The sequence below is a fragment of the Lemur catta genome, chromosome 4 (assembly GCF_020740605.2).
Source record: "Lemur catta isolate mLemCat1 chromosome 4, mLemCat1.pri, whole genome shotgun sequence".
NCBI lineage: Eukaryota > Metazoa > Chordata > Mammalia > Primates > Lemuridae > Lemur > Lemur catta.
The window spans coordinates 116,392,503-116,407,870 of NC_059131.1; the positions used below are offsets into that span (position 1 = coordinate 116,392,503).

Consider the following 15,368-nt stretch of genomic DNA (forward strand, 5'->3'; position numbering starts at 1 on the left):
CGCTTAACATAATAGGCATTGACGGGACCTACCTAAAAATGATACAAGCCATATATGACAAACCCACAGCCAACATCATACTGAATGGGGAAAAACTGAAAGCATTCCCACTTAGAACTGGAACCAGACAAGGCTGCCCACTGTCCCCATTACTTTTCAACATAGTATTGGAAGTCCTTTGGAGAGCTATCAGGCAAGAGAGCAGAATCAAGGAAGTCCAAACAGGGAAAGAAAAGACCAAACTCTCACTCTTTGCTGAGGATATGATGTTATATCTGGAAAACCCCAAGGATTCAACCAAGAGACTCCTGGAATTGGTCAATGAATTCAGTAAAGTCTCAGGTTACAAAATCAATACACACAAATCGGAGGCATTCATATATGCCAATAACAGTTAATCGGAGAACCAAATTAAGGACTCAATACCCTTCAAAATAGCAACAAACAAAACAAAATACCTAGGAATATATTTAACTAAAGAGGTAAAGGACCTCCATAGGGAGAACTACGAAACACTGAGGAAGGAAATTGCAGAGCATGTAAATAGGTGGAAAACCATACCATGCTCGTGGATCGGAAGAATCAACATTGTTAAAATGTCTATACTACCCAAAGTGATCTACAGATTCAATGCAATCCCTATTAAATTACCAACATCATTTTTCACAGATATAGAAAAAATAATTTGATGCTTTGTATGGAACCAGAGAAGACCTCATTTAGCAAAAGCAATTTTAAGCAATAAAAACAATATGGGAGGTATTAATTTGCCAGACTTCAAACAATACTACAAGGCTGTGGTTCTTAAAACTGCTTGGTATTGGCACAAGTGTAGGGACACAGACCAGTGGAACAGAACAGAAAATCCAAATATAAAACCATCCTCATATAGCCATCTAATCTTTGACAAAGCAGACAAAAACATACTCTGGGGACAAGAATCCTTATTCAACAAATGGTGCTGGGAAAATTGGATAGCCACATGTAGAAGACTGAAACAGGACCCACAGCTTTCACCTCTCACAAAAATCAAATCATGGTGCATAACAACAGACTTAAACCTTAGGTGTGAAACAATTAGAATTCTAGAAGAGAATGTAGGAAAGACTCTTACAGACATTGGCCTAGGCAAAGAATTTATGAGGAAGACCCCTAAGGCAATCACAGCAACAACAAAAATAAATGAATGGGACCTGATTATAATATATTAGAAAGCTTCTGCACAGCCAAAGAAACAGTCACGAGAATAAACAGACAACCTACAAAATAGGAAAAAATTTTCACATACTACACGTCAGATAAAGGACTGATAACAAGAATTTACTTAGAACTCAGGGAAATCAGTAAGAAAAAATCAAACAACCCTATCAAAAAATGTGCAAACGACATGAATAGCAATTTTTCAAAAGAAGATATAAGAATGGCTAACAAACATACGAAAAAATGCTCAACATCTCTAATCATCAAGGAAATGCAAATCAAAACCACAATGAGACATCACTTAGTTCCGGTGAGAATGGCCTTTATCAAAAAGTCCCAAAACAACACATGTTGGCGTGGATGCGGAGACACAAGAACGCTCATACACTGCTGGTGGGACTGCAAACTAGTGCAACCCTTGTGGAAAGCAATATGGAGATACCTTAAACAGATTCAAGTAGACCTATCGTTCGATCCAGAAATCCCATTGTTGGGCATCTACCCAAAGAACGAAAGTCATTCTATAAAAAAGACACCTGTACCCGAAGGTTTACAGCCACACAATTCACAATTGCCAAGATGTGGAAACAACCCAACTGCCCATCAGTTCATGAATGGATTAGAAAAATGTGGTATATGTACACCATGGAGTATTACTCAGCTATAAGAAATAATGGTGATATAGAATCTCTTTTGTTCTCCTGGAGAGAGTTGGAACCCATTCTATTAAGTGAGGTATCCCAAGAATGGAAAAATAAGCACCACATGTACTCACATCAAATTGGTTTCCCTGATCATCACCTAAGTGCACATTTGGGAATAACACCAATTGGGTATCGGACAGAGGTGGGGGGTGGAAGGAGGGATGGGTGTATACCTACATGGTGAGTGCGATGTGCACTGTCTGGGGAATGGACACGCTTCAAGCTCAGACTCTGGGGGATAGGGGGGCAAGGGCAATATATGTAACCTGAACTTCTGTACCCCCATAATAAGCTGAAATAAAAAAATAAATAATAAATAAAAAAAATAAAAAAGAAGCCTTGAACGATACCAGAATCTTACATTAAAGCCACCGATAATCTGAAAAGACAAAATCTGATCAAAAAAAATCTAAAGCACCTGTGTGTATACACTGCAGGTCTGCTACACACTGCCATTGATTGATTGATTGAGACGGGGTTTCAGCATGTTCCCCTGGCTAGACTGGATCCTCCCACCTCAGCCTCTACAGTAGCTAGGACTACAGGCATCTGCCACTGACTTCACTTACACACTGCTTTTTGACTACAGGTGTATAAGTGACTGTCTTTTTCAAATTAATGAAATGCTTTAAAACTGGATTGTTCACCTACAAGAAGGGTATTCTTATGTAGACTCTAGGGAAGTTTCTGACCCGTAACCAAAAGAGAATCACAAATACTAGGAAAGATTCTGCTAATTAGCTCTACTCTGTCAACATGATCAGCCACTTATAAATTTGGGGCAGCAATTGGGTCTCCCTATATTACTAAATCAACATCAAAGGCCCATTCCAAGTCACAATACCATGAAAGAGTGTTAAGAGGAAAGAGGCAGAAGTAGAGCACAGTGTCAGTAAGAATACAAACCAGAGTCAGACAGACCTACGTCAAGTCCTGACTCACAATGGGTTTACATTCATCTTTAAGGCTTAAGTTTCCTCATTTATAAAATGCTGATATCTACCTGACAAGTTTGGTGTGAGGATTAAATGAGACAACACATACAAAGCACAGTGCCCACAACATTATTAGCATTCAACACTATTTTTTTTCTGCAGCTACAAATCTCTAAATCTTTCAGTTTCTGTAGTTTCCATAAAACTAGAAACCAAAAGATGAGTCTTTGGTCCCAAACAAATATTAGTTTTCATTTTCAGTAATTTTACATTAAAGTAAATGAGGGTAACTACTGGTCTAAAACATGGCAGTTAGCTTCATCAGACACTGCTTTAGGATGCTGTGGTGTTTATTTACTATACACAATCCTATAAAAGAAAAAATTTTGTCTCCAAAAAGCTGAGTGCAAATAAAATATTTTATTTCATTTTAGCAAGTCATTTCTTCATTTGTTTGGTCCTAATACATCTGTCTCCTCATAATCAAAATTTGCCTCATAAAACTATATACCACCACCAGAGAATCACCAGTAAAATCCTTTTTGGATACAGAGAGACACTAACTCTGTTTTGTTACATTGCCACATGTTTGTAGCAAATAATTGTGAAAAGAAAATGACTATGTCTAATGATTCCTCCCCTGCTACTATTTTACATTTAAAACTGCATCAGCTATTTAACTGAACTTTGGGTTATGGAGAACAGCATCATATAATACAAACCTAGCATAGAGAGCATGAAAGAAAACCTTATCCTTCTAGTAAATGAAGACTGAAAGTTGTAATACTATGATTTCACATCAGGTAATCTGCACCTGTAATGAACGAGAATTTTCTTTACTGTTTTTGAAACACATAAAATTTCAAACAAAAAAATGTTATGGGATCAAATAAAAACTCAGTCGTTTCAGCCAATACAAAATGTCTAAAAGATGCAAATGCAATATACATCAGAAATTGATTTCCTAAGTTTTGGACTTAAGGAATCAGAAAGCCGATGACTTACACAGATGACTGCCTTCTGTCGACCCTGTATCCGCTTCAAACTATACCCTCTTTCCTTCTCTTCTAGTTCAAACTTTTCCAATTTTTCTTCAGCCTTCTTAAATAACTGTCTTAACAGCAATTACAAAAAAAAAAGAAACACCAACTCCACCTTCAAACCCTTTTGGTCAATGGCCAAGTGAGTTTGCACAGCCTACAAAACTGTTTTGCAGTGGTAAATTATAGTGTACTGTGAAAAATACAAAGTGCCATCATTACACATCACCTTATTTTTCACGTATTCATATTCACTCTCTTCCTCTCAAAGTTAAAATCCCAGACACAAGTAGGCAAGATTTCAGGACTAGCAGTAAGGGGACAGCCACCTGGAAAACGGGGACTCTAATTCAAGCAGATAATTTAAACAAGGACAATTTAACACACCACCACAAATCCAAAAAGGTCAAGCAAGGCCACCATTCACAATGTTGTCATGGGCACTAACAATTAAAGAAAATAAGGTCACAGGTGTTGGTTAGCAGATTCTTTGCGGAAAGTGGAGAAGGAAAAGAGTTAAGGGAAAAATAAGTTTCCCAAGAAAATAAAGTGGGTGTTGAAAAATAAAGAGAGAGGAGATTCGGGTTACCAGAGAAAATTGCTTCAAGAAATTAGTACTACCCCTGAGCCCTCAGCAAAACTGTCATTAAATCTCTCTGTCTGGTGCCGAGTGCTGCTTTAACCATGTGATCCCCTCCTGCCCTCCCACCCAAGTTCTGCGTCTAAATGAATTTCAGGTGAGTCTGGGGCCGAGTGGACAGTTTCCCGCTTGGGGTAACTGTAACCGCGGCATGCGAAACTCCCCCGGCCACAGCGCGCCAGCCCACAGAGGCGCTCCTGGGCAGGTGCCACCCACGGCGGCCCCCCGTCCCGGACAGGGACACGTCCCCTCCACGTGACCAGGGCAGGTCCACGAGCCCAGTCGCGAGGCCACCCTGCTCTGACCGCCGCCTTCAATCGGAGTCTGGGCATCGGGGCGGGACGGCCGGGGGAGGGGCGGGGTCGCGACCCTCCCGCGTCCCGGGCCCACAGCCTCCAGCGCCGCCGCACGGCGACCGCCACCCGCGAGGCCAAGGCTGCCTGTGACCGAGCCCGGCGCGCCGCCGGCCCCGCGGGCACGACCGACCGGGGGGTGCGTGCACAGCAGCAGCGCCCGGCCGGGCTCCGGGCCCTCTCGCTCACCTCACGGTGCGCCGCCTCCTCCCGGTGCCCGAGCGCCACATGGTCCACGCAGGGGAGCGTCCAGGGGGTCCCGCCCACTGTCACAGCGCCGCCGTGTGCTCCCCTCCGAGCACTGCCGCCTCAGCCGCCCGAGGGGCCGCCACGACGCGCTCATCTCTGCGCCCGCCGTCTTCGTCTCCGCAGCGCCGCCAAGGCCGCCACGGACGCCGCCGACGCCTACTCTTCCCTGTCGGGGCAGCGGATCCGCGCTGGGGAAACTCCACGCGAGTCCTTCCCACCGCCGCCGCTTCAGCCGCCGCCTCAGTCACTTGATCCAGCGGCCGCCTCCATGCACCTGCGCCTCCGTGACACCGCCTGCGCACCCCTCTGTGCGCCTGCGCCCTGGGGCCGCCCCGTGCCTCCTCCGTGCACCTGCGCCCTGGGGCCGCCCGCGCGCCCCTCCGTGCGCCTGCGCCCTGGGGCCGCCCGCGCCTCCTCCGTGCGCCTGCGCCCGGGGGCCGCCCGCGCCTCCTCCGTGCGCCTGCGCCCTGGGGCCGCCGCGCCTCCTCCGTGCGCCTGCACCCTGGGGCTGGCCCCGCGCCTCCTCCGTGCGCCTGCACCCTGGGGCCGCCCCGTGCCTCCTCCGTGCGCCTGCGCCCTGGGGCCGCCCGCGCCTCCTCCGTGCGCCTGCGCCCTGGGGCCGCCCGCGCCTCCTCCGTGCGCCTGCGCCCTGGGGCCGCCCGCGCCTCCTCCGTGCGCCTGCGCCCGGGGGCCGCCCGCGCCTCCTCCGTGCGCCTGCGCCCGGGGGCCGCCCGCGCCTCCTCCGTGCGCCTGCGCCCGGGGGCCGCCCGCGCCTCCTCCGTGCGCCTGCGCCCGGGGGCCGCCCGCGCCTCCTCCGTGCGCCTGCGCCCTGGGGCCGCCCGCGCCTCCTCCGTGCGCCTGCGCCCGGGGGCCGCCCGCGCCTCCTCCGTGCGCCTGCGCCCTGGGGCCGCTCACGCCTCCTCCGTGAGCCTGCGCCCTGGGGCCGCCGCGCCTCCTCCGTGCGCCTGCACCCTGGGGCTGGCCCCGCGCCTCCTCCGTGCGCCTGCACCCTGGGGCCGCCCCGTGCCTCCTCCGTGCGCCTGCGCCCTGGGGCCGCCCGCGCCTCCTCCGTGCGCCTGCGCCCTGGGGCCGCCCGTGCCTCCTCTGTGCGCCTGCGCCTGTGCCTGGGGCCGCTCGCGCCTCCTCCGTGCACCTGCACCCTGGGGCCGCCCGCGCCTCCTCCGTGCGCCTGCACCCTGGCGCCGCCTCCATGCCCCTCTGTGTGCCTGCGCCTCCTTGGCACGGCCTGTGCACCCCTGACACTGCATGCGCCTTCTCTGCACGCCGGCGCCTCCCTGGGTTTTCGGCGACAGCGAAGGAGTGTGTGGCTGCAGCCGCGCCCCCAGCCTGTGGGCAGCCGCACCACCGCCCTTAAGTGCGTGTCTCCGGTAAGGTGCGTGTCTTGCAAATACTGACTCCCAGTCCATGCCTCGCTTGCTTCTCTCTTCTGTTAATACTTTCCTTCTCAGGCAGAAGTTTTTGATACTAGCAAAGACGTACCAGTGTTTTCTTCCGTGGATTTTACTTTGGTGGCGTTATCTAAAAAGTCATTGCCAAACCCAAGGTTACCTAGCAGTATTCTCTCCTGTGGTGTTTTATGGAAGTTTTACATTTTGTATTTTAACTGAGGTCTGAGAAGTTGAGCCGTGGAAGTGGAGGGTAGAATGATGATTGCCCGAGGGGTGTTGGGGCGGGGTTGGGCCTCAGGTACCCGGGTGCACACAGAAGGACCCGGTTGTGACATCCGGTGCGCAGCAGGGCGACTGTAGTCAGTAACAGCGTATTGTAGATTTCCAAATAGCTAAGATAGTAACTTCAGATGTGTCACCACAAAAATGATAGGTGAGTGGGCCGATGGATGTGTTAACAACCTTGGTTCAGTTATTCCACACTGTCTACATGTATCAGAACATGACAGTTCACCCCATACATGTATACTATGAGGGTTTGTCAAATAAAAATAACATGAGTTGTAAAGTTAGGCCAAATTTCACTTTCAGTTAATTTTTGAGGAGGAAGGACTGTGTCTCGATTCTTTCTTTTGCTTTTCTTTTTTTCTTTTGTTGGCATATAGATATGCAGGGGTTCCACCATCATTTTTGAAAAGGCTGTCTTTCCTCCATTACACTGCCTTTGCCTTTTTCTAAAAGGTCAATTGACTATGTTTCTGTGCTTTTATTTCTGGGTTCTCTATTCTGTTCGGTTGATCAATTTGCAAGTCCTTCAAATTTGTTCCTCCCCTCTGATATTGTTGGCTACTGTGGGTCTTTTACCTTTTCCATATAAACTTTAGAATGAGTTTGTCACTTTCAAGTTGTCAAAATAACTTGCTGATGTTTTGACTGGAATTGTTTTGAATTTATAGATCAAGTAAGAGAATTGTCATCTTAACATTTAGTTCTCCTATCTATGAACATGAAAAATCTCTTCATTTATTTAGATTTTGATTCCTTTCAACGGTTTTGTAGTTTTCCTCATACAGAGGAAAACTTTGTTGGTTCTTTGGGATTTTTTCTACATAGAAAATTGAGTTATCTGTAAGCAGAGAGCATTTTATTTCTTCTTTCCCAACTTACATATCTTTTATTTCTTTTTCTTAAGGAATTTAGCTAGAAGGGGCTTCTGTTCCCCACTTCAAGCCACCACTTTCAAATCCCTCGAAAAATCAACCACAGCAACCACTTAAAAATGAAAAAAATAACTCTGATAAAGTACAATTTCCTTCCTTTCGATTTATGTCTGGATAGAAGGCCAACGCTGTCAGGTGAGCCCTTGTTATTTAATTAACATAAGCCATACTCACAGTCCATGGGGTGGAGACAATTGCAACAAAAAGCGTGTCTTCAGGGCCGTGCTTTACAAGAGCCATTTAGGATTCAAACTGATTTTAGACAGGCAAAATAGGATGCCATTTCCACTCTCTGGAAATGAAAAATGCAAATCCAAAATGTTAACCTAGTGCACAGTGAAGAACAAAATCATACTATAATTATATTCATCTTAGTCCTGTGATTATGTGTATGAACATGAAGAAAGACAAACATCAAGGAGAAATCAATGGAGAATGGAATTGTGTGTATAGGGGGTAGTTGTTAACATTTCCTTATGCCAATTTATACTTTTAAATGCAAGCATGTATTTCTGTGATAAAAGTAGAAAATCTAGAAAAGCATTTTAAAAAGTATCTTTGAAAAAGCTAAAAGTTCTTACAATTAAAAAGGAAGTCATGAAGCTCGTGTCACACAGTATTAGCCACTGGCATTTATACCAGAATTTGCCATTACAAATTAGACATTACTTGCTTTTAAAACTGCTTGAATTATGCAACCATTCAAACTAAAATATAAAAATATGAAATGTTTCCATCATTTAATATCTATCATTAAACTGAAAAAGCAAGATGTTTTAAAGTCTCTTGGGAAACTTTAAGTGAAAACGGGAAGAGGGTAACACTGGGAAATGTTTATGTCCGTTCTCTTTAACGTTTTACAGAGCACACCCTGTGCCGGTCACATAAGCTGCTGCAGGAGGCTCCTGTGTCAGGGGTCCCCATTCTTCACCCTCCGCAGATGCATCCCCTTCTCCACGTGGAGACTCCTCAGTTCCTTCCATTGAAGAGACAGCGCTGCCTCTCTGGACCCTTGACTCTGAGTCAGGCCATGTGACTTGTTCTGGTCAATGGGTTGCCTGCTGCTGTGACACCTGAGGAGGCTCAGGACAGACTTGTGTTTTTCTGTGCCACTGTTACGAGCGTGTGCCTGGGCTCTGGCTGAGGGATGAGGTGTGAGGCGAATCATTCCAGATGGGGCCACCCTGGACCATCCAGCAGCAGCTTCTCTGGACAGGTAAGAGACCCCAGTGAGAGGAGAGCATTGCTGAGCCAGAGTGTGAACGTGCAGGCCTGTGAGCTCATTGTTTCGGGCCAGGGGAGTTGGGAGGGTTGGGGGGTGTGGTTGTCCCAAAGCATCATCATGACAGGAGAGGACAAAGGGGTACAGCTGCCCATAGTTTCTACCAACCATTTGTCAGTAACATTTCTATGTTATAATAGTTGTAGCAAATTAGATATCAGTAGATTTAACATACTTGTAGAGTTTCTGTATTTCTTTATAAAAAATACCTTTGAGATGTAATTCACCTGTTTAAATTGTGCAGTTGAATGACATTTTGTGTATTTGTAAAGTTTTATATTTATCAATACAACTCACATTAGAACATTTTTCTTACTCTAAAAAAAAAAAAATCTCACCCCTTGTAGACATAATCCTCCAACCTTCCATCCCCTCCAGCCCTAGGCAACCAGTGATCTACTTTGTCTGTATAGATTTATCCTTTCCAGACATTTCATCAAAATGGAGTCATGCAATCTATGGTCCTCTATGACTAGCTACTTTCGCTCAGTATGTTTTCAAAGTTCATCCCTGTTACAGTTTGTATCAGTACTGCATTTTTTTTCCGGTCAACAATTTACTAACTAAAATTAATCTAAATTAAGATCTGTAGATGTACTAAAATTATAAGTTTTATATCTATGAAGCTATTCTAAGGTTTTATTATAGTGGTACAATATTTCTAACATAAAATTTACCATTTTAACCCTTTTTGGGTATAAATTTAGTCATGTTAAGTCCATGCATATTGTTGTCCAACCCTCACCACTGTTCATTTCTGGTGATTTTACATCATCCTAAATTAACACTCTGTACCCATCAAAAAATAACTCTCCATCTTTCCTCCCCCTGAGGCCCTGGTAACCGGTATTCTACTTTATGTCTATATAAATTTTCCTATTCCACATACCCCACATAAGTCAAATCATACAATATTTTATTATTTGTGTCTGGCTTATTCCACTTGCCTAATGTTTTCAAGATTCATCCATGTTGTAACACATATCAGAATTTTCTTCCTTTCTAAGGCTGAATACTATTTTATGGATACACCTCATTTTCTTTATCCATTCTTGTGTTGACGATGGGCATCTGGGTTGTTTCCACCCTAGCTATTGTGCATAATGCTTCTGTTCATGTACAAGTTTTTGTAGAGATATACATTTTCATTTGTTTTTGTGAAATAACGAGAAATACATCTATATTGGTCTCTGCCCCTGGTTACTGACACAGACCTCCTAAATCTCTTGGAATTTCCTGGATGTTACGAGCGTATTTTGTTCTAATGAGGAGACTCTTATTGAGATTCTGGATGGGGGCTGGTCACCAGAAAGACCAAGCCATGATTAGAAGCTTGAAACTTTCAGCCCCCTATCCTGACACACCATGCTCTGGAGAGGGGGGAGGGGCAGGAAATGGAGTTCACAATCCATCATGCCTACGTGATAAAGTCTCCATGAAAATCCCTGAACCCCTGGGGGGTTTGTAGAGCTTCCCAGTTAGTGAACACACCCTTGTGCTGGGAGGTCATACACCCCAGCTCCACAGGGACAGAAGCTCCTGTGCTTATGAACCTTGCTGACCCTTGCCCTACATATCTCCAGCTGGCTGTCATCTCGTTCATTGATATAATAAACCAGTGAACATAAATATTTCCGTAAGTTCTATGAGGCATCCTAGGAGATTATTGAACCTGAGGAGGGGTCATGGGAACCCTGACTTATACACAGTCTGTCAGAAGTACAGGTCACAACCCAGGGGTTGCAGTTGTTGACCCAAGTGGTTGAGGGGTACCATCTTGTGGAACTGAGCCCTCAATCTGTGGGGTCTCTCCTAACTGCAGTTAGTGTCAGAATTGAGTTAAATTGTGGTATGCCCAGTCAGTGTTCACCAGAGAAGTAGTTGTTGGTGGGTTCAGACCCCTCACATTTTGGTTGTAGAAGTGTTCTGTGTTGAGTAGTGAGTGGGAGAGATAGAAAACTTAGTTTTGTGTTTGTGTACATATGTTGGAATGAAATTGCTGGATCATGCTGTTTTCTGTATACATACATGGGAATGAAATTGCTGGATCGTACCGTAACTCTGTGTTTAACCATTCTCAAATGGTTAAGGAACTGCTAGATTTTGTTCCAAAGTGGATGCACCATTTTCATTCCCACCAGGTATATGTGAGGGCTCCATTTTCTCCATATCCTCAACATTTGTTGACAGGTTTATTTTTTTAATTATAGCCATTATTGTTGAGTTCTTAATTTCTGCACAATTGGAGCATGCATTTGTGCCAAAATAAGTTTCAAATGCAAATTGAATAAAATTGATTAACATTTCTTCAACAGTAAACACAGGAACATAAATTTCATTTATAAGCACCATTTTATATTATAGGACTTTAAGCGCTTTAACCAAAAAGTGGAAAATAAAATCAAGATAAATATAATTTAGTATCTATCTTAGTCAATTAGGCCTGCTATAGCAAATGACTGTAAACTGGGTAGCTTATAAACAGTAGAAATTTATTTCTCACCATTCTGGAGGCTGGGCAATCCAAGATCAAGGCATTAGCAGCTTCTGTGTCTGGTAAGGACAGGACCTGCCTCCTGGTTTATAGATGGTGTTCTTCTTGGTACGTCCTCATGGGCTGAAGGGACAAGGGAGGTCTTTGAAGTCCCTTTAGTAAAGGCAGTAGTACAGTTGATAAGGGCTCCACCCACATTCCCTAATCTCAAAGACCCACTTCCTAATACTATCACATTGGGTGTTAGAACTTCAACATCTGAATTTGGGGAGGTACACAGACATTCAGTTCATATGATAATATTCAAATGTTAATGTAAGAGTGGTGAATTCACCAGGTGCTCCCAGCATGGGCACAGAAAGATTTCTCATGCAAAGTTTAGGGTATGTAGAAGTAAAAAGTTTACTTACTTTTCTGAAAAAGAAAGAAGGAGAGAAAGAAGGAAAATGGCACAGCAAGAAGGAAGGTGGAAAGTGCTGGCAGCTGAGGAAAAGGGGCTTGGTGTTTTAAAGGGTAAAAATGGCTTCTTGTTTCCTTAGCTGCACACGGATAACAGAAGCAGCTGTGGAGCCAAGGTGTTTGCTTTTTCCAATTTTTTTTTTTTTTTTTTTTTTTTTTTTTTTTTTTGCCGCTTCTCTGTGAGGCTGGCTTTATCTGAGTCCTTGAAAGCTGTCCTGGCAGGAACTGAGGCAAAGAGCCTGCAGCCCTGTTGTCTGTTTAGGGCTCTTCAAGGCTGGGAAAGAAACTCTTAGAGATAACGAGTTAGGCTTGAGGACTGTCAGTTGAGTTTCAGGTATTTAATGAAACAAAGCAAAGCGTCCGCTGTGCTGTAAGTTTTCTCTTCAACGGGGCCATTATGTGTTGTGACTTTATTCCTCTTTTTTCTGTTTGATAGTTTATTTTCCTCCTGCAGGTAGGTTGTGAACAAGGCCACCTTTCCCTTAATTTCAAAGAAGAAAAACAAAAAACATAGCAACTATTTTCCTGCTTCCAGTTTCTTTGAAGAGTAAACTTTTTGCTTAGTGATTACAACATACAAAATATTGTGTCCATTTGGTATATGTGAACAACTCAGTGTCTCTTAGATAGATTTCACGTTGAGTCTAAAGTCACTTCTACTCTCAAGAAAATTTTAAAAAAATGATTTGTATATGGAATGGAACGTTCAAGATGGTATTATTACTTGTCTCCTATAGTAATAAAGCAAAGACTTTGCACCAAGCAAATTTTCTTGTTTAAGAAGGGCCACTACCTAAAGAGTTTAAGTATATACCTCTCAAAAAGTTTCTTAGCCTTTCATCATTACTCCTAACAATTTCAAAAGCTAAACTCATAAAATTTTTAACTTCCTTTAAGTTTCTACTGACACTGGTGCAGTATACAGACAGTCATTTTATTTTTATACTAAATATTCCATTTAGTAAATGAGATTTCTCAATCTAAGTTGGGAAACCTGATACGAGCCAGGTGATTGGAATATAGGCTGGCTGGCGCCAAGGACGGAAGGGAAAATGCACATCAGAGCCAAGGATGTGCAGGTGAACAGGTGACCCTCCACTTCAGATGGCATCCAGTTCTCTACCTGATGCCCAGGGGGCTAAATGCGCTGAGTGACAACTGCCTCTGAGCCCGGGAGTTGTGGACTTTGTTTCTGGTAACTGTCAGAGCCCAAGGGGGCTTCTGTTGTGCTTGCAGACTTGACCCTGCTGGTCTGTGCTGGGGGGATTCTAAGTCTGTGGCTAGTCATTATTGTCAGCAAAACCTGCTAAGGTCTTTGAGAATTTTTATGACCAGCTAGCGCAAGGGCAGGGCCACATGTCCATGCTATTGCTTAGAGAACATATCTGTTTTCAAGTGACGATTCATTCTAGTTTTATTTTCGTAACTACATAGGGCAGAGTGGAGCTATGTATTAGTTTATTAAGTATGAAATGTCTGATTTCCTTAAGTACTAAGTCTGACAATTGATATCTCGGACATTTCACTCTGAACTTCTTGTTTTATGCTTATTGTAAAGGTTCATCCTTAGCCTTTCAAACACACATTTTGGCTTATGATTATCTTTCAAATTGTTTTTAGATCAATTTTTACGAAACCATGGCTGTGTCAAAAATTTATGTTATTTTTGAATATGAGTTCTGTTGTCAAACCAATGCAGTGCAGACAGCTTGAAGTATCACCAGAGTGTTTGGGAAGGATGTGGCTGATGAACACTTGGTACGTGGATGGTTTCAGAAGTTCTGTTCTGGTGATTTTAATCTCAAAAATGAGCCACATGGGTGACCTGAGACCAAAGTGGTTAATGATGAGCTGAAAGCTGTGGTGGAGGCAAATCCATGTGAACCTACATGTGAATTCGCAGGGAGTTAGCTACGCTCCCAGCAAAAAATCGGGTCCCTCAGGCAGGGGTCGTCACAAAAGATAAGGAAATAATAGAAAATAGAATATAATAGAATATGGTAATAAAAGAATACACAGAGACAAAAGTACAGTTTTATAAAAAATAGATTTATGAAAAAAGGGGCAGTCTTGGGAGAACCCACTGCGTTCCTGTGAACTGTGAGGCCACCAGTAAAGTTTCACATCAGTATTTATAGGTACAGTGATCGGTTGCCAGGGGTAAGAGATTTACATAATAACAGGTAGTTCATTTTAGGTTCAAAGTCTCCTAAAAAGCTTCTAGAGATTGGCCAGCGCGGTGGCTCATGCCTGTAATCCCAGCACTCTGGGAGGCCGAGGCGGGCGGATTGTTTGAGCTCAGGAGTTCAAGACCAGCCTGAGCAAGAGCGAGACCCCGTCTCTACTAAAAATAGAAAAAGAAATTATACGGACAGCTAAAAATACACACGTATATATATATATATACACGTGTGTGTGTGTGTATGTATATATATATATATATATATATATATATATAAATTAGCCGGGCATGGTGGCACATGCCTGTAGTCCCAGCTACTCGGGAGGCTGAGGCAGGAGGATTGCTCGAGCCCAGGAGTTTGAGGTTGCTGTGAGCTAGGCTGATGCCACGGCACTCACTCTAGCCCAGGCAACAGAGTGAGACTCTGTCTTAAAAAAAAAAAAAAGCTTCTAGAGATCGTTTAAGTAACTCTATGTATGTGAGCAAAGGGTTACAAAATCTTCCTACGACAAATTTCTAAGTTCTAAGATAAAGCTATCACTTTAACAGAAAGGAGAAACAGAGATATAGTGGCTCTATATTTCTTTTATCTAGTTATTGTGGATTGAGACAGGTAGTCAGGAGTAGAGCAGGAACTGTCCCTTGGGCTAATTGCTTTTAGCCACAGGTGTCTGTCTGTCCGGCAGGCACTCTTTGATCAGCTGTCATCCCATGGCTCCTTGCAAACCTGCTTTGTCCTAGAAAGCAGGTGAGAACCACAGGTTTGAGACTGCAGTGTCACCTTGGAAAGCAGCTGCCACTGACCTTTGAGATGCGCTCCTGAGGCAAGGCAGCTTTTGGTTTGTGAATTAACACGTTCACATATTCCTTCAGGGCAAAGCCCTGCAAAACTCCTGAGATCATTTCTGTCTCTAATATAGCAATATTAATCTATGGAGAAACATGAATTGGCAGCAAGGTTTGACATTACTATTCCAACAATATTGGAGCATTGGAAACAAATCAGCAAGGTAAAGAAGCTGGATAGATGGGTACTGCATGAATTAAACGAGCATCAGAAGAGAAATCATCTCGAAGCTTGCCTTTCTTTGCTGTCACGACATAAACCATTTCTACACTGTATTGTTATGTGTGATGAAAAATGGATTCTTTATGACAATCACAAGCATTTAACACAACGGTTGGATAAAGATGAAGTGCC

At 44.0% G+C, this 15,368-nt stretch overlaps 1 protein-coding gene across 1 annotated transcript in view; it reads right to left on the minus strand.

Annotated features, from left to right (window-relative positions):
* LOC123637497 (ankyrin repeat domain-containing protein 26-like) overlaps window positions 1-6,548 on the minus strand; it is a 57,351-nt gene extending 50,803 nt beyond the window's left edge. The window contains exons 1-2 of the mRNA XM_045550654.1: window positions 6,221-6,548; window positions 5,062-5,180 (exon numbers count right to left, since the gene is read on the minus strand). Coding sequence (XP_045406610.1) covers window positions 5,062-5,180; window positions 6,221-6,548 — 447 coding nt within the window. The remainder of the gene's footprint in view (window positions 1-5,061; window positions 5,181-6,220) is intronic.
* Between the last annotated feature and the right edge of the window lie 8,820 nt (window positions 6,549-15,368).